Source organism: Nerophis ophidion, linkage group LG09, assembly GCF_033978795.1.
Source record: "Nerophis ophidion isolate RoL-2023_Sa linkage group LG09, RoL_Noph_v1.0, whole genome shotgun sequence".
NCBI lineage: Eukaryota > Metazoa > Chordata > Actinopteri > Syngnathiformes > Syngnathidae > Nerophis > Nerophis ophidion.
In genome coordinates, this window is record NC_084619.1 from 46,451,352 (window position 1) to 46,479,229 (window position 27,878).

General features: G+C 39.4%; 1 protein-coding gene across 1 annotated transcript; it reads left to right on the forward strand.

The window, feature by feature from the left end:
* Positions 1 to 177: 177 nt before the first annotated feature.
* On the forward strand, positions 178 to 27,878 carry LOC133559361 (ras-related protein ORAB-1-like). The gene is made up of 6 exons (XM_061911066.1): positions 178 to 555; positions 12,121 to 12,193; positions 12,516 to 12,611; positions 18,265 to 18,360; positions 24,552 to 24,683; positions 26,372 to 27,878. Exons 1-6 carry the CDS (start codon positions 542 to 544, stop codon positions 26,570 to 26,572), a joined length of 612 nt encoding a protein of 203 aa, XP_061767050.1. The 5' UTR covers positions 178 to 541; the 3' UTR covers positions 26,573 to 27,878.

Below are 27,878 nucleotides of genomic sequence, written 5' to 3' on the forward strand. Positions count from 1 at the left end.
AAATGTATTGCTCTCCAGAGAGGAGTTACGTACTATCTGAAGGCGTCTGGGACAATATATACTAATATTAATAAACAGTATATAGTAATATTCCCATAATTTCTTATGGAAGTATGTTACAAGTTATGATGACGTCATTTGTCATAAGACGTGAGCAATGGGCATGCGCAGAGTAATCTTTGCCACGTTTCACTACTGACGTCATCGGTTTAGCCTGACAGGTTGCAGATGCAGTAACGATTTTCCCCGAGGTCGAGAGGGACCACTTCGCATTTGACGCTTAAGCCGTTCGTTGAAGTTAAATGTCATATTTCCGTAGTCGCCTGTTAAAGAGCAACCAAAGCTACGAGTTGTGCTTCTCCCTGTTGTAAACAAGCTGAGTTGGCTACTCTTCCTGGTAGCAGTTGCAGCCATTTTGATTTTTTTCCCCTCATCGTCAAGCAGCCGGTCAGTGCGTATGCTAGCCACCGCTCCCATTTCCACACAGCCGAACTGAAGGAGCCATTTGCCACACCTGAACACACTTCTCAACAAAGGCACAATGAATCCCGAATAGTAAGTACCTTCAGTAAAAAAAGCAGCGTCACTTCTTTAGATGTGTGTATAAAAGCAGGCAAATGGGCATTGACCGTTAGGCTAGGCTAGGCTAGGCTAACGTCAGCTGACAGCTTCTCGTCCACCTGATCTTGCCATGGACGTCTTTCATGAACACAGGATGTTTTGTTCTTTTTTAAAGTGCTTAGCACGGGATGGCTTATTCAAAATAAATGCTCAAATATCGTGCATTGGATGTGGGAGGCTTGGATTGAGTAAGAAGAGGAGTACAGCCTAACAGCATTGACACATACTCGCGCATCGTAATAAATGAGAATATATTTGTAAGCGAATTTATTATTCGAATGTGATTTATTCATTTTCAGTAGTTAGGCTAAAACATTTTAATTTTATTGATTTACTCCCGAGAATAAAACATGCCAACATTTTTTCTAGTGTCTCACAATTAAGAAACATTTTCAGTACCTCATATAATGTGAACAAATTATATTGGTTTGGTTTATTATTTTCAAACCAACCCCCACTGCTAGCATTTTATACTAAAAGTGGTTTATAAGGACATATTATAAAAAAAACTTTAAATTGCTGAAGAATTGTCCTAAATAGTAGTTGTAGCTTGGTAAGACAACTGGTGTTGAAAATGATCAAGGTTCATTATTATTGCGGTATTGTTGAATGAGCTCAAAAAGTATTTATACACGCAGCATTTTTTTTTTTTTAAATACCTAAAATAAATATACTTACTGTTGGAAACCCACTATTTTGCATGTGTTGTGTTTCCAATGCTTCTCTGATATTGTTTGTCTATATTATTTTTTATGTGTTTTATTGGCTAAACTTTTATTGTTTTAAATATTGGTTTGTATTGTAGTACTTAAAGATTTGTTAAAATGAAAAGTGCATAATAACAGCTATTAGCGGGCATTGTGTCTACAGGTGCATAGTTAAGTGCAGAACGATTAGATTAAACTCTGCTTAGTTGCTCAGTTAGCAATATGTTCCTATAAACTTGGACTAGGGCAGTGGTTCTCAAATGGGGGTACTTTAAGGTATGACAAGGGGTACGTGAGATTTTTTAAAAAATGTTTTAAAAATAGCAACAATTCAAAAAATGTTTATAAATATATTTATTAAATAATACTTGAACAAAATATGAATGTAAGTTCATAAACTGTGAAAAGAAATGCAACAATGCAATATTCAGTGTTGACAGCTAAATTTTTTGTGGATATGTTCCATAAATATTGATGTGAAATATTTCTTTTTTTATGAAGAAATGTTTAGAATGAAGTTGATTAATCCAGATGGATCTCTATTACAATCCCCAAAGAGGGCACTTTAAGTTGATGATTACTTCTATGTGTAGAAATCTTTGTTTATAATGGAATCACTTGTTTATTTTTCAACAAGTTTTAGTTATTTTTACATCTTTTTTTCCAAGTAGTTAAAGAAAGACCATTACAAATGAGCAATATTTTGCTCTGTTATACAATTTAATAAATCAGAAACTGATGACATAGTGCTGTATTTTACTTATTTATCTTTTTTTTTCAACCAAAAATGCTTTGCTCTGATTAGGGGGTACTTGAATTAAAAAAATGTTCACAGGCCGTACATCACTGAAAAAAGGTTGAGAACCACTGGACTAGGGTATGTTTCTTCATAGGGGTCTCCTGTTGTCAGGTTAGCATTTAGGCTAGCGAGCTAGCACCAGTCAGTTAGTTTATCAAAATGCAGTTTTCAATCTCGGTGTTCGATCGTTTTGATTTTAATACGACAATATTACCAGTCAGGAATTTTACATTTACAGCCGTAATCATTACTGTTTATTGTTACATTCATAATATACATAAATGTCTGTAGTGCACACACTAAAACAAAAGCAGTCCCAGAGAAGTGATAAACAATTTGCACTCATGCTGTTTTATATGATAGAATATATATTTAAAGATAGCTAATGTTAGCAGCTAAAATTTAACCAAATCACCCTCATTTGTTGATAACAAACATAGAGCTGTGCAATATAGACAAAAATATCCACTCTAGGTAGTTTTATTCATTTTGGTAACGATATAGTCATTTTTATAGATGTTCCGATCCAATAGCCACCGCTTGTAATTGACGGATTTTCATGAAAAAGTATGTAATTACCATTGTGATTCATGTCTATCAAAAACATAGATTCTCTCTGGCTGTCACGGTATATTTTTTTAGTCCCGGACTGACAAGCTTGCAGCTTATTTTGTATGTCCCCGGACTGACAAGCTTGCAGCTTATTTTGTATCTCCGTACACTGTCTGTGGCTACTCCCCTAAGGTAATAATCATCATCTCCAAAGTGGGAAATAAACTGCATTTCATTATGTCTCCACTTTTGTTATCACTGGAGGTCGAGGCCAGGGGCGTCACTAGACCTAATACTGTACTGGGGCACACCTGGGGCACAAATAATTCATGTGAGCCTGCAAAGCGCGCAAGCAAAAACATTTTTAGCACTTATTTATCATAAAAAATACATAAATAGTGCTTTAAACTAGGAAATCATATCAGATTATGCTGTATGGATCTTTGATTAACCACCTGAAATTAACTAATGCATTTGACCTACTTGTCCACTTTTTTACTCCAGACTTCTAAACTGCTACTGGTAAAAGCAAAAAGGAAGAGCAATTAATCTTTTTCAAATATATATTGCAGTAATCATCTGCAAATTCAACATCTACAAAAGTAAAACAAAAATAAAGCACCCCTACATCTCTGGGTTCTTTTGTATTATTTAATTTCCATTTATGGCAATGTGGCTAATCCTATTTCAGATACACAAAACAATAAAGCCACAGTAGTAAAATAAATGAACTCTTGTGTGTCTGTTCAGGGAATCATTTTCTGAGAAGTAAACTGTAACGTCTCGTTTTCATTTTTGCAAAGTGGTCAATCACTCTGGACAGACATGGAAATATTACAGTAACTGTTATACAGTTGACCAGTGGTTCCTAACTGGTGGGTCGTGACATAAAAGTGTGTCATTTTCAGTGAGTCGCAGTCAAATGTGTGCATGAAAAAAAAAAAAAGTTTAGGGAGAAAAAAATCAAATTGTGGCAACAAAACCAGATTATTTTAACCTTTTTTCTAGTGAGTATTTTAGCAAAAGGCAAACCGACTAACAAGTTGGAGGAGGACTCAGGACAGACATGGAAATATATTTAAAAAAAATCTAAATGGGGCAACAAAACCCAATATTTTCAGCCATCTTTCTGAAAACAAATACAGAAATGTTACTATTTTTTCTGGAAACAAAACCAGATGCTTTAGCTGTAGCCATTTTTCTGGTGACAAAACAAGATTATTTTAGTCAAAGTCACACCGATTAACAAGACAAGTCTACTGTGCTGTTTTTCTGTGAAATAAACTTGAATGATTTAAAAATGTGGCTCACGACTTGATGATATGGAAAAATGTTTTTATTCCTGAAGATAAACCATTTGAGAAGCACTCAACTCACACATGCTTACTCCAAATCATCATTGATGCAGAACCAGCAGACAATAACCAACATTATGTTTTATATTCATTGGAAATTCCCCCGACAGCTCGTACAGCAAATGAATATGTTTGTCTTGATACAAGGAATAACCTTAGCTAACTTAGCATCAACTTAAGACAATGATGTTGCCTAGCTAGCTGGGACTTCACTTACATCTCTCATTCCTCGCTTCTTCTTTGCTGCGGGCGAATAACTTTCTTAAATCCATCTAGGAGTTACAGTTTGAGTCAAGTCAAAATCAAAATATTGTAATTAACAAATTGTTGTTGGCTAACGTCACCTACCTCACGCAGTGATTCGAATCCCCCCCCTCTCTCTCTCTTCTCTCTCTCTTTCTCTCTCTCTCTCTCTCTCAACCGAAGTCTCGATCCACACGTGAATAAATTACCATATTAAGTAGCCATGTGCTCACTGTTTTGTGGAATGAATACAGTAGCAATCAATTACCATACTAAGTAGTATGTGCGCTGTTTTCTATGTTATGTAGACTTAAAACTCTGAAGCGTTTTTTTTTATTGGTGAAATTTTTACTGGGGCACTGCAGATCAACAGTGGGGCACGTGCCCCAGTGAAATATGTCTGGCGACGCCCCTGGTCGAGGCTAAACATGTTACACAGTGAGATCAAGCCAGGAGCAGGCATGCTAATAGCTAAGCTACCCAATAAGATAGCGTGTAACAACACTAAGAACCAGCCATTCTTTTCTACATTGAATATTAGTCATCCCTAAACACATGACTTTAGAGATAGTCTGTAATTTCTGTGTCTGTGTGATAGCATGTCATAAACCGTGACTTTAAGCAACAACTATTTGGCTCCTTTTATTTTTTCTTCAATTTGTGGTTTTGAGGTAATTTAGTCTCTGTAATATTGTGTCTTCAAGATATAGAAAACAATAGACCTGTTCATCCATCCATCCATCTATTTTCTACCGCTTTCTCCCTTACGGGGTCGCGGGGGGCGCTGGCGCCTATCTCAGCTACAATCGGGCGGAAGGCGGGGTACACCCTGGACAAGTCGCCACCTCATCGCAGGGCCAACACAGATAGACAGACAACATTCACACTCACACTCACACACTAGGGCCTGTTCATGTCGCTAGCAAAGACTTGTTAGCAACCGGTTTTGCAGAATACCGTTGTTTGGTCGGTGTGACTTTTTTATTCCAAGCCAAACTTAAACAAATGAGTTTCTCTTCCCTCTTTTTTGCACCAATTCGTCTTTGGTTTTTGTTGGTTTATTGTTTATTGTGCTTTCCGTCTTTGGTACGAGCAGGTTTGTGTATTGTTGACATCCGTACTCCTGCCGGCTCTCGCGATAGTTTTTTCAAGTGACGTAAAAATGCTTCTGCAAAGTAGCAGTGTTGCTGCAGTCAACATTAACAGCAAGCCAGACGTTAAAATTACAATACAAATAATAGAGATATATTTTGTACAATAGCTTTTTGTGTCATACTACAATATGTATCGTTAGATCGCACAGCACTAAACAAACTAGCTAATGCGTGTGTGTGGGTGTTATGTGCTGCGAAATTTACATGCTCAAAGCAAGACAGGGCAGGATATAACATTCAGAAGTTCTAGAAGGTCGAGGCAGCTGCCTAATCGTGACATCGAATAACTTTTGCATGATATGCTAACTTAGATTTTTAAATACGCTTGCCAGACTAGACTCCAGTATCTTGCGACAAATTCAACCAATCCCTGTGCAACTTATTAAAAAAAGCTTCTGCAAAATAATCTATTTTAAGGCACAACAATCACAAAAAAGATTGTCGCCGTTGGTTATGGTTTTGTGATTTGTTTCAAACGTACTCAAAGAGTTACATTATAGTGCATCTCATGTTTACACTTGCACAATTCCACACGTCAAAAAAGGAGTAGGGTGAGGCAGAGTTTGTTTACTGGTAATCTTTTCTCTTCTTCATACTTGAGCTATGACTGACTGTTTGTTCACTTACTGTTTGGGAATGCTATTTTTTGAAATGCAGATTAACAGACTAATTTAAGCGATTAAAGTGTGAACTAGTAGGTAAATACAAGATTTTTGACAAGTTAACACTTTTTTTGGAGATAGAATTTTCTAAGATCTAGGTTATAACCCCAAAAATATTGATAATGATCGATAAATTTTTTTTTAAATATTACACTGTTAGCTTAGTATAAATCTGTAGAAAGTAAAATTTCACTTTCTGAAATGAAATACTATAATAAATGACCTTTTCTAAGTAATTCTAATTTTATTAGATACACCTCTAGACATATTAAATATTAGACACTGTAGATGTGACCGTACTGTTCTCAGCCTTGCTTTACATGTACTGTAAACATTTATCTGCATCCCGTTCGAGAGGAAGGCATGAATTCTGTGAGATACTAATGGAAGTTTAGGGCCCAAATCATATGCTTGTATTATTTGTTTAGTCCAACATAGTCCCACTGTAATAGTGAGATGAAGAGAGGAGCTGTGAATCCCAAGATGCTTATTTTGCATTGTAAATAAAATCAACAAAACTTAGATGAGGTAAAAACAACCACAGACTCACCTTACCTGACCTAAGGTATGCTGATTCAAAATTCACTGGTGGATAAAAACTACCTTGTGACATTCTAATAATATAGGGTTGACAGTGGCTGGCCGTGCGTTTCCCACCTAGGCCTTCATTGATGTCCAACTTCAATGATTATCTCTCAAAATACCATAATTGATGTCACCACATGAGCATTGCTGCAGAAATACTACACAGAAAACCATTTACGCACTACTGGGCATTTATTCACCACCAACAGTGTACATAATGGGTTATTTTCTGGCGCATTTAAACATCTATAAACCCTCATCAGCAATTAAAACATATCTTACGTTGTACTGTCAAAATAACATTTGCAAAAAACATATTAAATGTGTAAAAATAAAGAAATAACCTATCTGAACTCTCAACCTGTAGAAACTATTCAGAGCTTCCGGGGTTGGCTGACATTGTATCACAAGATTTATTTTCTCATTAAATATCCTCCTTTAAAATGGCCTTGCAAATATACATGTTGTCTTTTCTAATCATAAAAGATGCACAAGAGGCATGTTGCCTGAGTTCTTAAAGTTTACTCCACAAGGTGCTCATCGCAAACATCCCGCTGCTGGCTAAACGTAGGTACTGCGCATGCTTTGCACTACTGTGGTATGCCGGGTAATGGAGTTATTGTGTTACTTAGCGTATAACATAACTATATATCTGCCTTAAACCATCTAGAAGTGCTTATTGACAACAACTCGTGATCTGATTGGCTATCGCAACTGTCTGTCAACGTGTCCCAGTGGCGCCAGCATTGCTGAATCTGAAGGCTCTAGGCAGATTTCGTACAGCACGGCAACATAAGCTAGCTGAATTCTGATTGGATAGAAACTGTATAAACTAAAAACAACAGCGCTGGAAGGAGCATAATAAGACATGAAGAGAATACGAATACTTTTAGATATTTAAGGAAAGTCAATTAAAAAATACTTTTATCTTTAATTATGATCATGATTTCTGGTTATGTTAGGCAACCAGAGAAGGCCTTGCTGGCCCTGACGGCACTCCACTGAGGGTTGAACTACAGTAGGGACGTTACATTTCATATCACGATTAATGCAAACAAAATTACCTCGGTTATCATGATTATCATGGTATTGTTGAATGTGCTTAAACCTTTTAACCAATATTTATTTGGAAATAAACAAAACCATAAAATAAATATTATGTATTTTATATTGTTCTGGCTTTTTAAGAGCCACATTAGTGTTGTGTTAGTGTTTGATTATGTTTATCTTCTTTTGTTTTAAATTGTAAAGGTTTGAGTGTTTAAGTTTGAGTTTATTTCGAACATGCATGCATGCATGCATACCAGTGTTTCCCACATGTCAGGCATCTATTTGTGGTGGTTGGGTGGGGGGGTGGAGGCGGCGGCGGCGGCGATGACCAAGAAGAAGGCGGAGTTGGAATATAATTACATATTTATATACATATTTAAATAATATTTACACATTTATATAATATGTAACTACAAGCTCCATTCACAGACAGAGTCCCATTGCTTTTATGAGCGGTCGATTGAGTTAAAAGCCGAAACAAAAAAAACAAAAAAATAGATAAACATTTAATTTTTTTTATTTATTTTTTTTTTTTTTGTGGCGGCTGTAATTCTTTTGTGGCAGGCCGCCACAAATAAATTAATGTGTGGGAAAACCTGCATACAACACGATACATCAAAATTTACAGTTTTTCTTTTCAACATGTTCGAAATACATCACTAAGGTGTATTTAATATGGTGAGATAAAGAAGATTATCAATCATTCACAATGTTTATAATGGTTCTTCTTTGTACTTCGTAAACACATTGAGTTTGAAGAGTTTCTTGAATTAGATCATATTAGTACATGGTTTTATTTTTCGCCTAATCCATTCCATAATTGAATTCCACATACTGCTATACTAAAGGTTTTAAGTGTTCTATGTTCATACAAATGTTTTAAATTACATTTTTCTCTGAGGTTATATTTTTTCTCTTCAATTGAGAGGAATTGTTGTACGTTCTTTGGTAACAGGTTATAGTTTGCCTTGTGCATATTTTAACTGTTTTCAAATTCACTTTGTCGTGGAATTTCAGTATTTTCGATTCAATAAATAAAGTTCTCTATATCAGTGGTCCCCAACCACCGGTCCGGGGAACAGCACCGGTCCGTGACGCATTTGCTACCGGATCACACAGAGACATTACATTTATAACCTACCGCATTTTGTCCGACTTAACTTTCGCCAGTCCCACCAGACACATCAATAAGTTTGTCCATAGATGTATTATAAAACTCCTGATAGGAAGTTGCTATTTGCTATATTTGTTACATCTTTGTTACATGGGACAATGCACATTAATAAACATATAGAATGTAAAGGTGCCAAATCGTAGCCAAAACCTAGGTTCCATTTGCAGTCCGTGGCAGGCTGATGACCCAAATAAGATCAGGGCAGATCAGGAACAAAGTGACCTTAGTAGTTAAATGCTAAATTGTTGCATATGTACTAAAGGAAGAAAATGCACATCCCCTTTGGCCTAATAAGTAAAGTGCTGGTATTATTGCACACAGAACCAATTACACAAGTAGTTAGCAATAACAGATGTATTTACTCATGGAAAATTGGACCAAAAAAGCTATCATTAGTGTATGTACATATAAAATTTTGCACAACAAATGAATACACAACCTTTAGAATGGAAATAGAAATTACAAAAAAATCTATTGGAACTGATGGCAAGTATTTCTAGCTTTACTAATATCCATGCTCTTGTCCTTGAATGTGATGTATCACTTATAACCCATCAGATACTAAAGCCAAAAAAGCCTACGACTAGCAAAAATGAGTAAAAAAAAAAAGTATATGGAGAGCTTTTTAGCAAAAGCAAAAGGCCAGCGGTTACTACTAATTGAACGTTGTAGTAAGTTTTTTTCATGTATTCATTTTAAATGCATTTATTTGCTACATTTATCTGCTACAAGTGGAAGGACGGTCTGTGAAAATAATGCCTACATTAAACCGGTCCCTGGTGTTAAAAAGATTGGGGATCCTTGCTCTATATCCAACATAATGTATTATTCTAACTGATCTTTTTTGTAACAGGGTTAATGAATGAAGTGTACTTTTGTAGTTATTTCCCCATATTTCTGCACAAAAACTAAGATATGGTAGTAATAGCGAGCAGTAGAGAATATGGAGTGATTTTTGGCCCAATGCATATTAGCTTTATTCGTTATTGACGTGTTTCTTGCCACCTAATGTTGTATATTTTTATGAGATTTTGAGTTCATTTTGTCATCAATCAGTGTATTTAGAAATTTGGTTTCATTTAATGTTTTAATTTGTATTCCGTCTATTTGTATTTGTGTTTGACTTTCCCCTGTTACCGGAGAGTGTTGTTTTAGTTTTACTGAGGTTTAAGGATCTGTTTTTGTTAAACCAACTTTTTAATTTGGTATTTTCTTCTGTTATTTTTATTAGTTTCTGTGTGTTCTCTCCTGAACAAAATACTGTTGTATTGGTAATGATAAAAGAAAAATGGAAGTTGTACTTCACTCTGATTTATTTGACGTCACACCGGTTCACTTCCTGTTGCAGACATGTCCCTGTATGAATGTTCATTTTTAACACTGACTTAAGAGAGCACAACCTGTTAGTTCATTGAGCACAATTGAATATCTTAGTTGCTCATACAGCAATGCGTTTAAACAAGTACAAGTTGTGAACAATGTTTGTAATGGGGAAAAGCATTATTGTGTCTTGTATTCATGTTAGCATTAAAGCTAGCCAGCTAGTAGTGCACGAGTTGCTTCTCCAAGAAATGAGCACTATCACTGAGTTTATAGTGTGTTATTGAATCATAATTTTACATTAATTAAGATTTAAAATGATTATGATATTCATTGGGACTTTTACAGTGATATATCATTCATACCGGTATTTATTACATCCCTACTTATAATTTTACTTGAGGTATTGTAGTTGTGTAACATTCATTTCTTTTATCAGTGGGATGAGTCCTTTATCAAAACAACTTGACCTCTTTATTAATGGTATCGCCAACTTTTTTTGTCTTTTTGTATATCAATTGTTTATAGTCTATGTACTACAAGAACATGGGTATTTAGGTCAGTGGTTCTCAAATGGGGGTACGAGTACCCCAGGGGGTACTTAAAGGTATGCCAAGGGGTACGTGAGATTTAAAAAAAATATTCTGAAAATAGCAACAATACAAAAATCTTTTATAAATATATTTATTGACTAATACTTCAACAAAATATGAATATAAATTCACAAACTGTGAAAAAAAAACAACAACAATCCAATATTCAGTGTTGACAGCTAGATTTTTTGTGGACATGTTCCATAAATATTGATGTTAAAGATTTTTTTTGTGAAGAAATGTTTAGAATTAAGTTCATGAATCCAGATGGATCTCTATTAGAATCCCCAAAGAGGGCACTTTAAGTTGATGATTACTTCTATGTGTAGAAATTTTTATTTGTAATTGAATCACTTGTTTTTGTTCCCAACACGTTTTAAGTTATTTTTATGTCTTTTTTTCCAAATAGTTCAAGAAAGACTACTACAAATGAACAATATTTTGCACTGTTATACAATTTAATAAATAAGAAACCGATGACATAGTGCTGTATTTTACTTCTTTATCACTTTTTTTCAACCAAAAATGATTTGCTCTGGTTAGGGGGTACTTGAATTAAAAAAATGTTCACAGGGGGTACATCACTGAAAAAAGGTTGAGAACCACTGATTTAGGTGATAGGTTTGTTTATTTAGATCATGCTGAACAAAGTTACAATGATGCACATCAGATGTTAGCACTTACACAAACGTGTTTGTAAAGGAGTAGGAAGACGCAGAGCTCATTCAATCTTACTGTGTTTTCCTAATGTCTCGGTAATTATTCAAAATTGTGTCAGTTTTTGTGTTTAATGTGTTCTAAGTGGGGTGTAAGGTAATGTTACAAGTATTTGTATGTATGTTTTTTTTTGGAATGCTAATAATTATGGAACTAAGTAGGTGCAGGATATATGTTAACCAATCCGTTGATCAAATAATAAATAAAAAAAATATCTCTAACATCAATCAATTGTATATTTTAGATGAAAAAAAAAAGGATTCTAACAACTTTGATAACAATATATGCAAGATAATGGGAAATACTAATGTTAGGTTATGGGCCTTGACTGAGTTAGAATTTCTTCACATTTTGTGGGGGGTGTAGAAGCTGTCCCTTCAACAGTGTTTCAGCTATGAGAAGGTCACATGCCACAATTTCACCGCAGCAGACGTGAGCGTTTTCTGCAAGCCATGCATGTACGGTCAACATTTCAAACAGTGTGTTTACTGTTTTTGTCCAGCGAAAATTTTGTTTTTTAAAAGAGGAACATGACACACATTCAAAAGGTATTATCTAAATCAAATTCCTTGTATTCTGTCATTACAGCGACTATTTATTCAAACTTCTTCTTATTGGCGACTCTGGTGTTGGAAAGTCTTGCCTTCTTCTCCGATTTGCAGTAAGTTTCTTCAAAGATATATGCAGACCTTTTTATTTTTCTATTCTTCTTAAAGCTGATGTGAAAGCATGCATTCCTCAAGTCAGCCATTATCATTGTCTAATTGGATGAGAATGCAGTTAGGGTTCCTGTAAAGCTATGATGCTATTGTTGACATTCTGTAAAATACAGCTGCATATATTTAGTTACGTGCTACAGTGTGTTTACAACTGATTGTGTTTTTGTGGCATCTTATCCTTATCAGCACTAAAAGTGATGGTACTATTTGTACTGTATGTGTTCAGTGAAGCAAATCGTGACTCACTCTTTGCTCTCTCCACAGGACGACACATACACAGAAAGCTACATCAGCACAATTGGGGTGGACTTCAAAATACGAACCATAGAACTAGATGGAAAGACCATTAAACTTCAGATTGTACGTTGCACACCATTTTTTAAGTGCTTAATATTTAATAGTCCCTGCCCCGAATTGGAATAAAAATGTATTCTTAACTAAAAAAACAAGTTATATATTTTTAATTATTTATTCTAAACTGTATTTGAAGTGTTAAAGCTGAAGACTCCTACCGGTCCATTGTATTTTTCCTTTCACTTGGTTTTTAAGGTGACAGCTTGGTTAATTTTTGGTACAGTAAGGAAACAAAATTCAAAACAAAAATGCTTATCTTTAGTGTAAAACGCTTTGATGATTTTTGAAATTATTCATTAACTCTAAACTATCCATCCATCCATCTTCTTCCGCTTATCCGAGGTTTGGTTGCGGAGGCAGCAGCCTAAGCAGGGAAGCACAGACTTCCATCTCCCCTTCCATCTCCCCTGTACTTCGTCCAGCTCCTTCCGGGGGATCCCGGGGCTTTCCCAGGCCAGCCGGGAGATATATTCTTCCCAACGGGTCCTGGGTCTTCTCCGTGGCCTCCTACCGGTCGGAGGTGCCCGAAACACCTCCCTATGGAGGAGTTTGGGTGGCATCCTGACCAGATGTCCGAACCACCACATCGAGAGGAGCCAGATGTGGTGGTTCGGACATCTGGTCAGGATGCCGCAGCGGCTTTACTTTGAGCTTTTCCCGGATGACAGAGCTTCTCACCCTATCTCTAAGGGAGAGCCCCGCCACCCGGCGGAGGAAACTCATTTCGGCCGCTTGTACCCGTGATCTTGTCCTTTGAGTCATAACCCAAAGCTCATGACCACAGGTGAGGATGGGATTGTAGATCGATCGGTAAATTGAGAGCTTTGTCGTGCGGCTCAGCTCCTTCTTCACCATAACGGACCGATACAGCGTCCGATTACTGAAGACGCTGCACCAACGCGCCTGTCGATCTCACGATCCACTCTTCCCTCACTTGTGAACAAGACTCCTAGGTACTTGAACTCCTCCTCTTGGGGCAGGGTCTCCTCCCCAACCCGGAGATGGCACTTCCCCCTTTTCCGGGCGAGAACCAGGGACTCAGACTTGGAGGTGCTGATTCCCATCCCAGTCGCTGGCCAGATGAAGCCATCAGGACCACATCATCTGCTAATCTAGCTCGCGGGCAATTATTCAGTAAACACAATTCTCAAAAAAAAAAAAAAAAAATGAGAGAAATTGTATCAGTAGTGTAAGACGTTGATTGTCGATGAGCATTTGACTTTATTTTCATTAACGTTCTTTATTGGTTGATGTGCAACATTGGTCATTACGGCTTGTAGTCCCGTTCACCGTCTCTACTGATCAATGGCGGTACAGGCACAGTGCTTTTATTTATCCACTTGTCTTTGTCCATTTATGTATTTCACATTAAATGATAAGCGTTCCCCATTTGGTGAAAAAAGAAACATTCAGATATCAGGTTTTTACAAAGTGTCTAACTATCATTTGACTGTGTAAAACCTCACACAAAAGAGTACAGACTGGAGCAACTATTGTATTACATCTTCTTAAGGGACAAAACTATAGAAATGAAACTTCATCTCCATCCCTCTTCTTCTGCTTATCCGAGGTCGGGTCGCGGGGGCAGCAGCCTAAGCAGGGAAGCCCAGACTTCCCTCTCCCCAGCCACTTCGTCCAGCTGTTCCCGGGGTATCCTGAGGCGTTCCCAGGCCAGCCGGGAGACATAGTCTTCCCAACGTGTCCTGGGTCTTCCCCGTGGCCTCCTACCGGTTGGATATGCCCTAAACACCTCCCTCGGGAGGCGTTTGGGTGGCATCCTGACCAGATGCCCGAACCACCTCATCAAGCTCTCGATGTGGAGGAGCAGCGGCTTTACTCTGAGCTCTTCCCGGATGGCAGAGCTACTCACCCTATCTCTAAAGGAGAGCCCTGCCACCCGGCGGAGGAAACTCATTTTGGCCGCTTGTACCCGCGATCTTGTCCTTTGACCCAAAGCTCATGACCATAGGTGAGGATGGGAACGTAGATTGACCGGTAAATTGAGAGCTTTGCCTTCCGGCTCAGCTCCTTCTTCACCACAACGGATCGATGCAGCGTCCGCATTACTGAAGACGCCGCACCGATGCGCCTGTCGATCTCAAGATACACTCTTCCTTCACTCGTGAACAAGACTCCTAGGTACTTGAACTCCTCCACTTGGGGCAGGGTCTCCTCCCCAACCGAGAGATGGCACTTCCCCCTTTTCTGGGCGAGAACCATGTACTCTGACTTGGAGGTGCTGATTCCCATCCCGGTCGCTTAACACTCGGCTGCGAACGGATCCAGTGAGAGCTGAAGGTCCCGGCCAGATGAAGCCATCAGGACCACATCATCTGCAAAAAGCAGAGAACTAATCCTGCTGCCACCAAACCGGAACCCCTCAACGCCTTGACTGCGCCTAGAAATTCTGTCCATAAAAGTTATAAACAATCGGTGACAAAGGACAGCCTTGGCGAACTCCAACCCTCACTGGAAACGTGTCCGACTTACTGCCGGCAATGCGGACCAAGCTCTGACACTGATCGTACAAGGGGCGAAACGCCACAATAAGCCAGTATGATACCCCATACTCTGAGCATTCCCCACAGGACTTCCCGAGGGACATGATCGAATGCCTTCTCCAAGTCCACAAAGCACATGTAGACTGGTTGGGCAAACTCCCATGCACACACAAGGACCATGCCGAGAGTGTAGACCTGGTCCACGGTTCCACGACCAGGCAGAAAACCACACTGTTCCTCCTAATCCAAGGTTCGGCTATCTGGCGTAGCTTCTTCCAGTACACCTGAATTAACCTTACCGGAAAGGCTGAGGAGTGTGATCCCACGACAGTTGGAACACACCCTCCGGTTCCCCTTCTTAAAGAGAGGAACCACCACCCTGGTCTGCCAATCCAGAGCTACCGCCCCCGATGTCCACGCGATGTTGCAGAGTCTTGTCAACCAAGACAGCCCCACAGCATCCAGAGCTTTAAGGAACTCCGGGCGGATCTCGTCCACACCCCGGGCCTTGCCACCGAGGAGCTTTTTAACTATCTCGGCAACCTCAGCCCCAGAAATGGAGCCCACCACAGATTTCCCAGGCACTGCTTCCTCATAGAAAGACGTGTTGGTGGGATTGAGGAGGTCTTCGAAGTAGCGGTGTGTGGCTTCAGCGGTCGCGGAGGTAAAAACTCGGACATGGGAAAAGTTCGGCGAAGCCATGGTAAACGACTTCCGGACGGCTTCGAAGCGATTCTGGACCACCATCCGCCGCCCGAGGGGGAGGGGGGGGTAGCAGGGCCCTGTCAACATCCGCAGTCGAGGTCAGCAGAACACCATCCGCTACATACACGGTGTTGACAGGGCCCTGCTACCCCCCCCCCCCCTCGGGCGGCGGATGGTGGTCCAGAATCGCTTCGAAGCCGTCCAGAAGTCGTTTTCCATGGCTTCACCGAACTTTTCCCATGTCCGAGTTTTTACCTCCGCGACCGCTGAAGCCACACACCGCTTGGCCTGTCGGTACCTGTCCACTGCCTCCGGAGTCCTATGAGCAGAAAGAACCCAATAGGACTTCTTCTTCAGCTTGACGGCATCCCTCACCGCCGGTGTCCACCAACAGGTTCTAGGATTACCGCCACGACAGGCACCAACTACCTTGCGGCCACAGCTCCAATCAGCGACCTCAACAATAGAGGTGCGGAACATATCCGGGCGGCCATTTTTCCCAATCACACCTCTCCAGGTTTCAGTCATTGCCAACATGAGCGTTGAAACCCCCCAGTAGGACAAGGGAATCACCCGGGGAGCACTTTCCAGTACTCTCTCGAGTGCATCCAAAAAGGGTGGGTGCTCTGAACTGCTGTTTGGTGCGTAAGCACAAACAACAGTCAGGACCCGTCCCCCCACCCGAAGGCGGAGGGAGGCTACCCTCTCGTCCACTGGGTTGAACTCCAACGTTCAGGCTTTGAGCCGGGGGGACAACCGGAATTGCTATCCCAGCCCGTCGCCTCTCACTGCGTGCAACGCCATAGTGGAAGACAGTCCAGTCCCTCTCGAGAGAACTGGTTCCAGAGCCCTTGCTGTGCGTCGAAGTGAGTCCGATTATATTTATTTATATATATGAGACAGCGTGGCGCAGTAGGAGCGTGGCCGTGCGCAACCCGAGGGTCCCTGGTTCAATCCCCACCTAGTACCAACCTCGTCACGTCCGTTGTGTCCTGAGCAAGACATTTCACCCTTGCTCCTGATGGGTGCTGGTTAGCGCCTTGCATGGCAGCTCCCTCCATCAGTGTGTGAATGTGTAAATGTGGAAGGAGTGTCAAAGCGCTTTGAGTACCTTGAAGGTAGAAAAGCGCTATACAAGCACAGCCCATTCATCATTTATTTAATTTATATCCAGCCGGAACTTCTCTACCTCGCGCACTAGCTCAGGCTCCTTCCCCCCCAGCGAGGTGACGTTCCACTTCCCAAGAGCTTGCTTATGTAGCCGAAGATCAGACCGCCAAGTGCCCTGCCTTCGGCTGCCGCCCAGCTCACAATGCAGCCGACCTCTATGGCCCCTCCCATGAGTGGTGAGCCCATTGGAGTGGTGACCCACGTTGCGTCTTCGGGCTGTGCCCGGCCGGGCCCCAATGAGACAGGCCCGGCCACCAGGCGCTCGCCATCGTGCCCCAACTCCGGGCCTGGCTCCAGAGCAGGGCCCCGGTGACCCGCGTCCGAGCGAGGGAAATCTGAGTCCATTATGTTGTAATTCCATAGAAGTCTTCGAGGTGCTCTTTGTCTGATCCCTCACCTAGGACCTGTTTGTCTTGGGAGACCCTACCAGGGGACATGAAAGCCCCCGGACAACATAGGTCCCAGGATCATTGGGACACGCAAACTCCTCTACCACGGTAAGGTGGCAGCTCAGAGAGGAGCTGCCACCTGAGAAATGAAACATGAATATTTAAAATAGTCTGTGTATAGTGTGCGGTGTTTCTCATACATTAATTTATTTGTGATAACCGGCCACGAATAGATTTGTTGCTACATGTTCACAGGGTTTCATAAAAATATTTTAATGCACTTCAACCAATAATTGTAATATCAACCCGTTCTCCAGCTCTACTAATCAATGGCCACACGCTGCTTTTATTTTATTTACATGTCCGTGTTACCAAACAGGAAATTTTAATGGCTGAAGAGGGTTTTCAAGCTCTGCCTTGTCTTTGGCACATCGCTAGCCATGACTCCTGATAGTCAAAGGCAGAACTGTATTTGTATGCCAAGAAGACTCCTGAAATTCACTTTCGCTCACCTAATGTGTCGCTCACCTAATGTAATGAACTGAATGACCCGTATCGAAAAAACAGATCACTTTAATTTTACACCCCCTGATAACTACTTATTTCTCAACCTTTGAAAGGAAATCAAAACAACCATTACATTAATATACCACAATAATGTTCACGTTTTTGACTAGCAGAACCCTGATATCTGTGTGCTTAGCATGTAAACGAGCTGTTAAAATGTGTTCAATGACAAGTGTCTGAAGTAGAAAAAAGCACAATATTAGCAAATATTTGTCAGAAGTGAAGTAACCAAGAGTTTAACGTTACCAGTTGCTCAAAAAAAAAATAATACTCAGAGGACGTTATTACTATTCTTTTACTGATTGTGTCTTTTTTTCCCTTTAACAGTGGGATACAGCAGGTCAAGAAAGGTTTCGCACCATCACCTCCAGCTACTACAGAGGTGCTCATGGGATCATTGTTGTGTATGATGTCACAGATCAGGTTTGTATCACACCGTTTGTTACTTAATAGTACTCTGAACTACAACTAGCTCGCTGGCAATTATACAATAAAAACAATTCTCCACAAAAACAGTAAGAGAGAAATTATAATTTACACTGTTAATGTAAGGGTAAGACTTTGAAGAGTGTCAATGATTATTTTATTTCCATTTACTTTCATTATTGGTTGAAGCCCAACATTAATAATTTCGACTTTCTCTACTGTTTAAAGGGGAACATTATCACAATTTCTGAAGGGTTTAAGGGGAACATTATCACCAAACCTATGCAAGCGTCAATATATACCTTGATCTTGCAGAAAAAAGACCATGTATTTTTTTTAACCGATTTCCGAACTCCAAATGGGTGAATTTTGGCAAATTAAACGCCTTTCTGTTTATCGGTCTTTTAGCGATGACGTCAAAACGTGACATCACCGAGGTAACACACCCGCCATATTCATTTTCACATTACAAACACCGGGTCTCAGCTCTGTTATTTTCAGTTTTTTCGACTATTTTTTGGAACCTTGGAGACATCATGCCTCGTCGGTGTGTTGTCGGAGGGTGTAACAACACTAACAGGGAGGGATTCAAGTTGCACCACTGGCAAGAAATCTGCCGCCAGACCCCCATTGAATGTACCAAAGTGTCTTCACATTTGACCGGCTATGCTAAGACAGACATGGCACAGAGGTGTATGGATAACCTGCAGATGCATTTGCAACGATTAAATCAAAGAAATCACAAAGGTGAGTTTTGTTGATGTTGTTTACTTATGTGCTAATCAAACATATTTGGTTACGGCATGACTGCCAGCTAATCGATGCTAACATGCTACGCTAATCGATGCTAACATGCTATTTACGCTAGCTGTATGTAAATTTGAAACTAGATACCCACATTTAATGCGAAACAAACACTTACCAATCGAGGGATTTAAGTTGCTTCAGTGTCACAAGATGCGAAAGTCCTGATCGTTTGGTCTGCACATTTTACCGGCGATGCTAATAAGGCAGCCATGCTATGGGCCACTTCACTAGGTACACCCACGCTATGGCCGAATAGCGTCAATAGCTATTCGCTCAATAGCTTCAATTTCTTCTTCAATTTTGTTTTCGCTATCTGCCTCCATACTCCGACCATCTGTTTCAATACATGCGTAATCTGTTGAATCGCTTACGGCGCTGAAATCCGAGTCTGAATCCGAGCTAATGTCGCCATATCTTGCTGTGGTAACCGCCATGTTGTTTGTATTGGCAGCCCTGTATGACGTCACAGGGAAATGAATAGTGGTTTCGAAGTTAACGAAAATAATGCATTTCAAAGCTTTATTTAAGGATATTCCGGGGCCGGTAAAATTTTGAAAAAAACTTCAAAAAATACAACAAGCCACTGGGAACTGATTTTTATTCTTTTCAACCCTTTTGAAATTGTGATAATGTTCCCCTTTAAAACCCAATAAAAATAAGTTCCCAGTGGCTTATTTTATTTTTCGAAGTTTCTCTCAAAATTTTACCCATCACGCAATATCCCGAAAAACGGCTTCAAAGTGCCTAATTTAACCGTCGTTATATCCACCCGTCCATTATCGTGTGATGTCACAGCGTGCCCACAAAGAAACAAACATGGCGGATAGCACAGAAAGGTATAGCAATATTAGCTCGGATTCAGACTCGGATTTCAGCGCCGTAAGCGATTCAACAGATTACGCATGTATTGAAACGGATGGTTGGAGTGTGGAGGCAGGTACCGAAAACTAATTTAAAGAAGAAACAGAAGCTTCTGAGCCATATCACGACAGACAGCGACCCGGGTTGAAGCGCAGACGAATTGGGCGATCGCCTTCTAACCAATGATTGGTATGTGTTTGTTTGGCATTAAATGTGGGTGGAGGGAAAGGCTGGATGCAAAAATAGCTACAAATGAGGCATAAAGATGCAATATGTACATACAGTTAGCCTAAATAGCATGTTAGCATTGATTAGCTTGCAGTCATGCTGTGACCAAATATGTCTGATTAGCACACTCCACATTAGTCAATAACATCAACAAAACTCACCTTTGTGATTTCGTTGACTTTATCGATGGAAATGCATCTGCTTTGAATGTCGCAGGATATCCACACATTCTTGCCATCTCTGTCGTAGCATAGCTGTCGTCGGTGCAGTGTGCAGAACAAACGACGGACTTTCGCATCTTTTGACCACTGCTGCAATTTGAATCCGTCTCTCCGTGTTGTTACACCCTTCGACAACACACCGACGAGGCATGATGTCCCCAATGTACCGGAAAACAGTCGAAAAAACGGAAAATAACAGAGCTGATTTGACTTGGTGTGTGTAATGTGTTTGACAAAATGGCGGGTCGCTTCACGACGTGACGTCACTGGTGAAAGGTCATTGCTCCGACAGGCGAATAATTGAAAGGCGTTTAAATAGCCAAATTCACCCTTTTAGAGTTCGGAAATCGGTTAAAAAAACATATGGTCTTTTTTCTGCAACATCAAGGTATATATTGACGCTTGCATAGATCTGGTAATAATCTTCCCCTTTAATGGAGGCACAGGCACACTGCTTTTATGTTATCCACTTGTGTTTTTGTCCATTTATGTATTTCGCAGTATAAGATGAGTGTTCCCCATTTGGTAAAACTAGAAACATTCAGATATTGGGTTTTTACAAACCGTGTGTATTTATTAGTTGAGTTAACAATACCTCACAAAAGGGAGTACACTCCTTATATTTTAGCAACCATACTATACCTTCTTAAGGGACAATACTAAAGAAATTAAACTTGGATATTTAAAATAGTCAGTGTACAGTGTGCGTTTTTTTTTCATACATTAATTGATTTGCGTCGGCCCGCCACAAATAAGTTTGGACCGCCACTAACAGATTTGCCGCTACCTGTTTGCACTTGAACGTAAAAACATTTTTTAATGGAACTGTCTGTGAAAGTAGCTTGTGGTACAATTGATAGCAGTGTAACTCTGCTTCTTCACACCTCATACTATCATGGTCTGCCAGCAAATACCATGTTCACACCATAGAATTTGATACCTAATTTTGTTAAATTCAATTTTAATATAGATTACTTTACAACAAAAAAACGACATCGAATATAGATCCCTGAAATGATTTGCATGCGCATGAAACATGACGTCACACGCACTGCAGTCTGTGGAAATAAACATGAGTCCGATTTGTGGGGTTTCATTTTTGGCGCTTTTGTGGCAATTTCAAGAATTTAGTGCAATTGTAGTCAAAGTTTATATCACTTTGCACAACTTCCATATGTTTTCATTGGACTGCATCTAAACACTGACACACACGTCAGGAGATGACTGATAACCTCAATAATTGCTGGATGTCATAAGCTCATGCTTCATTGGCATGCGTGTTCAATGTTCAAGCAAGACATTTCAACACAACTTTAGTTCAACCAAAAAGTCCAATGACTAACAACTCAAGTGATGTCATGCCTCTTTACAACTCACATGATGATTGTGCGGGTTCGCACACACGAAATAGACAAATCACATGCGCTGTCACAAGGAAGGAGCTCAAATGCATGACCAGTCATGCCATTTATTCAGAGCAACCTTGCAATTGCAGTGATGCACACAAGTCCAAGAAAAAAAGGTAAATAGATTAGATTTTTATGTTTAATAAGATTGTTTATGTCGTAATTCATTTAGCAATTTTACTTTATCAGGAAATGTCCCTGGCGGTGTAATGGTACACAATTTTGCCTTTTGTACATTCGGCACAGGTGCAAACCATTGGGAGTTTTTCATCCCGAATATATTGCATGAGGAACGGGAAAAGCCAAAATACAACATTTTTATCAAGAAATGATAAACCAACTAAATATTCACACATTTTTGTATGTATTTAGTGGTATCCAGATCCGATACTGATATCACATTGCTCTGCGTTGTTAGCCGCCTCGTGCTAGCTGTTTTTTACTATCTAAAACGAACAGAAAATGGATACACGTGTTGTTATATCACATAAGTAGGGATGGGATTCGAAAATCGGTTCTTGTATCTTCCTCGCCAGTGCCAGGTCCGAAATGGCTGTCAAAGTGTCCCAACTTGTTGAATCATATATTTAGCCATCTACTGTCCAGGTGAGAGGCAGGATTTATGATCTACAAAAATCTTACAGGAAGCGAGGAAACAGCAGATCACTCAATGATGTAAACATCGGGCGACACCCTAGGAATAATTTGTCTGTTAGGTTTTATTATAACAATACCACTGATAGTTAAGTAAACATGTAAATTGAGTATTGTTGGCGCTTTTTGGAAATATTATTTATAAGATTTTATGAGCGGAATAGTGAAGCTCCCATTGGCTCCTCTGTAAGTAGGCTTTTATTTATGTTTGATATTTACAATGCATTAAAAAAGAAAATCCATCAGTCTTCATGTCTTTAATAATGATTGTGAACGATAGGTAAAATTTCCCAAAAAGTGCAGTTGCCCTTTAAATACATCAGGTACTAACGCCCCACTTATTAAGTTAGTGCTATTACCTGTTAAATTGAAATGAATGCCTTCTCATTTACATGAGCAAGACAATAGACACATTGTGATTGGCTCTGAGGCGGGCAGGAGGTACCAAGCTCCGTTTCATGTCTGCTGCCCGGCACTATAGCATATCCTTCCACCCCGGCACGGAAGTGTACGAGCAGTGACTAAGTTTGTAGTTTAAAATGTGCACCAATTTGCTACAAGTTTTCAAGAGGTGAATGTTCATATCTAGTAGAAGAAAAGTCAAATGTTTTCCTGCAACCATATTTTTCTTCAGTCATTTTCGTTATTCAGGTGAAACTCTTAACATTAGAATATGGTGTAAAAGTCCATTCATGTAAGCAGTTTACCTTCAAATGTGAATCTATCCATCCATCCATTTTCTACCGCTTATTCCCTTTGGGGTCACAGGGGGCGCTGGTGCCTATCTCAGCTACAATTGGGCGGAAGGCGAAGTACACCCTGGACAAGTCGCCACCTCATCACAGGGCCAACACAGATAGACAGACAACATTCACACTCACATTCACACACTAGGGCCAATTTAGTGTTGCCAATCAACCTATCCCCAGGTGCATGTCTTTGGAAGTGGGAGGAAGCTGGAGTACCCGGAGGGAACCCACGCATTCACGGGGAGGACATGCAAACTCCACACAGAAATATCTCGAGCCCGGGATTGAACCCAGCACTACTCAGGACCTTCGTATTGTGAGGCAGACGCACTAACCCCTCTGCCACAATGAAGCCCAAATGTGGAACTAATATGTGATTTTACCTCAAAACATGCAACGTGAGATATGTCAAGCTTGTGTTTATTATAATTTTGCTGATCATGGCTTACAGTTTTTGAAGACCTCACATTTTCTAACATTTTCAATTCAAGGTTTTCATAAACTGTAAACCATAATCATCAAAATTAAGTCAAAATAAGTCTTGAAATATATTGTTTGTTGAATGTGCTCAAATTTTTGAGCACACACTGAAAAATGTTAACTTATTATAACTTATTAAAAATAAGTAATAAAATAAACATACACAACATTTTCTTGGCAGAAGAAAACAAATTTTGTTCTGGCTTCTTACAAGCCATGTTATTTTCATTTTAGTGTTTAAATATGTTTATCTTTGTCTGTTTTATTTTAAGATTTTAGAGTGTTTTTTAATGTTAAAGGTATAATCAGTGTTTTTCGTCTGGTTTATGTGGCGCAATGCCGGTTTATTTCCTGTATGTGTCATATTTTTCTCAATATAGATCTCACTGTACCTTTACACTGTACCTAAGAAAGTACAGCCTGTAGGTTCAATGTGATCAAGTGAATATAGTTTAGATATTAGTTTAGATTTTGGTATGTTGTTTATTAATGGGGAAAGACGTTAATGACTCCTGTATTCATGTTGACATTTAAGATAGCTAGCTTCCTTCTCCAGTAAATGAGCAGTATCACCTGCAAGTGATGTTATCCAAGTACATTCATCAATCATTAAAACGGTAATGCTAACCAATGGGTTTAACCACAGTTTTTCCTGAATACCGATAATTGTTACATTCCTAAGTTCAGTTGGTAGAAGTGTAAAGCATGTGAAATTAATGCATATGATTTACTATGGTGTCTTTAATTTTTCACCAAGTTGACATTGGTGTTTGCCATCATAGGAGTCCTTCAACAATGTTAAGCAGTGGCTACAGGAGATTGACCGCTATGCCAGTGAAAATGTTAACAAGTTACTGGTTGGCAACAAGTGTGACCTGACGACAAAGAAGGTGGTGGACTACACAACAGCAAAGGTAAGGAACTTGACGATATTGGCAAAGACTTGTATGATACGTATCACGATACCTGAGTCACAATTCGATATAGTACTGTGATCTTGCGATGTTCACATAGTTCAGTGATAAATGTAAAATGCAGCTTAAAATACAAGTTGTATATGTGGATAGTAGATGACAGATCCTCCAAGTGTCAGTGCTATGGCTGTCGTCGGTCACTACTGGAAATACTTTTGGCCAATTCTTCTAAGTTAGAACTGGGCTTCCGTGTGCTGGAACCAAGTTCCAAGTTGTTCTGTAAAAACTTGGTCAACTTGACGGTCGAAGCTATGACCATTAGTTGTTAGCATTGCGTGTCCTGCATTGTCATTCCACATTGCTCATGACAAGGGCTCACAGATATGAGGACTTGATGATGCTGAAGATTAAGTTCATCAACATCCGCATTTCCCAAACAGCTGCTGATAGCATTTAGTGGTACTGCTTTGTCTTGCGTCGATGTTGTGATATCGCTCACGTCTAAGTCTTACCAAAGTGGAGATATTAATGAGGCAGGAGTTGAAGATTAAGTGTTCGAAAACGTTTTGCCAAAAGTTGGTCAACTTGATTGTGGCAGTGAAGACCGCATCAAGACTTAGGTGCCGTGTTGTTAGCATTGTTCACCTTTTAACCTGGAAATGGAATTAGATATCTTTATCCATCCCCACAATATAATTATAAAGAAATAAGACAAATAATTGCACTGTAATACAAATAATGCTGAAATAAAACTTAATTTACCACTTCATTTAGGCTAAAATATGTTTTTATTTTTAAGTGATGTCATGAAACTGCAATATTTGAAGAATGATGTGACCGTATATTTAAAAATATAAATGTTAAGAGTAGGCAAAAAATATGGCGATGTGTCGCAATACTTTCTCTAACAATATAATACAGCTTTTACATGTTTTAATATCGATTTTAAAATAATAGATTACATAACCCTGTGCAGTTTAGTGGTGAATAAGGCATTAAAAAATGTAGAGAGTTGGGAAGTAGACAACACTTTGTTTTTATTTTAAAACTCCATCCATTTTCTGTGCAATTACAAAAAATAAAAAGGATGATTTTAAAATTACATAGTTTTTTTACGCAATTCATCATTTAGTGTCCATATTTGCAGCATGTATTTTAAAACAAATTTTACATTTATCACTGAACTATGTAAAATATCACGATACAGTTCTGATCAAAGTTTTGAAAACTGCAAGAATTGACATTTTGCACTGTTGGGTTTTAAGAAGGTTGTAAGTAAACCTTCAAAATGCAAAAAGAAGAAATAAGTGAAAGCAAACAAAATTGGATGAAGGAATTTTTGCAAAGAATCATTAAACTGAAATAGGCTGTTCAGCAGCTGATCAAAAGTTAACTACCGTTAAAAAAATAAGTAAACAAAAACTCCGAAAAATTTAAATACAAATTTAAGATCTTTAGATCCACCAATGCAAAATGTCCATGGTAACTTAAGTTTCATGATACTTAATGGTGTGGTGAACCTTATTACGTTCGTTTATAGACAATAATTAAATGTAAAATGATTTCTTAAAATGGGACACCGTATGAAAATGAGCACACCTACTCTATTTTTGATTTCTTATTCTGTCTCTGTTTTAAAAGTAGTTTTTTTTGGTCACCGTGCTCACATTGAATGTCTTCATTTCCAGGAGTTTGCAGACTCTTTGGGTATTCCATTCTTGGAAACCAGCGCCAAGAACGCCACCAATGTGGAGCAGGCCTTCATGACCATGGCTGCAGAAATCAAGAAGAGGATGGGTCCTGGTGCTGCCGCTGGTGGAGGTGAGAAGTCCAACATGAAGCTGACACCCGGCACCACCGTCAACTCATCATCAGGAGGCTGCTGCTGAAGGCCAAAGTACTCCTGCTGTGCTGCTTCCTGTTGGACAGTCCTGTATGCCTGGCGGCCATCTTCCTCAAAACTCTACCACGATCAGACAGGGTAGGGATGACATGAATCACACGTGACAACAAGTCTTTGTACTATAATGTAGCACACTACTAAAACAATAAAACGTCCTCTGGTCATCCTGTCTTTGTGTGAAAACAAAAATATCATGTCATTGACCTTTCTTGTACTTCTCATGTCACTCGTGTGTTTCATTCATTTCTGGCTTTTGTCACATGAGGGTTTTTTTTTTATGTTTCTTAAATTGTTTTCTTTTGATTGATTACACAACCACAACATCAATGTTAGTGCTGTATGTACACTAATGTGCATATGTGCAGTGGAACCCGATTAGGTTCACGCCCCTTGGACTGGCTCACTCATGTCAACATAAGCAGTTGTTGACATAACTCGAACTAGCCATTGCTTGCACATTCACCGAGACATAAGGAGTATGTTAAGTATTTTCAAATTGCAGTTTGTTGACATGGTTTTCAGGCTTTTATTTTGAAGTTGACTTTGCACTGAACAGAAAATGGCTATGCAGATTTTAAAGTTGCATACTTAAACTGTTTCACGCTGCTGAGTGATAATGAAGTTAATGCTGTACCAAAAAATGTCAACATAAACACCATTTTACATTGAACATCAAATATGTCGACATAAGCAGGCACTTTTAGTAATGAGAACATGATGATCTGGCTGGACTTGACGTGTCGACTTAAACGTGTTCCACTGTACTTTTAAAACAAATTTGCTCATCTCTTTGTTGAAAAAGAAAGTGTTTTTTGTTGTTTGTTTTTTTCCAAACCCTGTATCTTCGACCAAAGTCCTGCAAGTCCTGGTCCAGAATCTTAGGGCCCTGTCGAGACTGAGACCTTGTCAAACTGCTTAGTAGAGGACCTAAGTTAAAACAAAACGTGTCTGTGTGCGTGTGTGTGTGGGTGATACGTTTTTATACACACTAAAAGTCAATATGCCAGTTCTGTAGTACTCAACACATTCTTGGGCTTGTCCCGACCAAACACTTCAGAAATAAATACTGTATAAACAGACTGTATTCAACTGAAAATACACTTTTGTGAATCTTGATGTGGGTTGAAAAAAAATCAACACGTTTTGGGATTAATTTTTCTGACAATTGGAGAGTTTGTCATTTCCATGGGGTCTGTTTGTGAATGGCTGGGTTGTCATCTCAGTGCACAATTACATTTAAATAAGATGTTCTCTTTTTTTTCATAATAAAGGCAACGGAATTCATTTTGAAA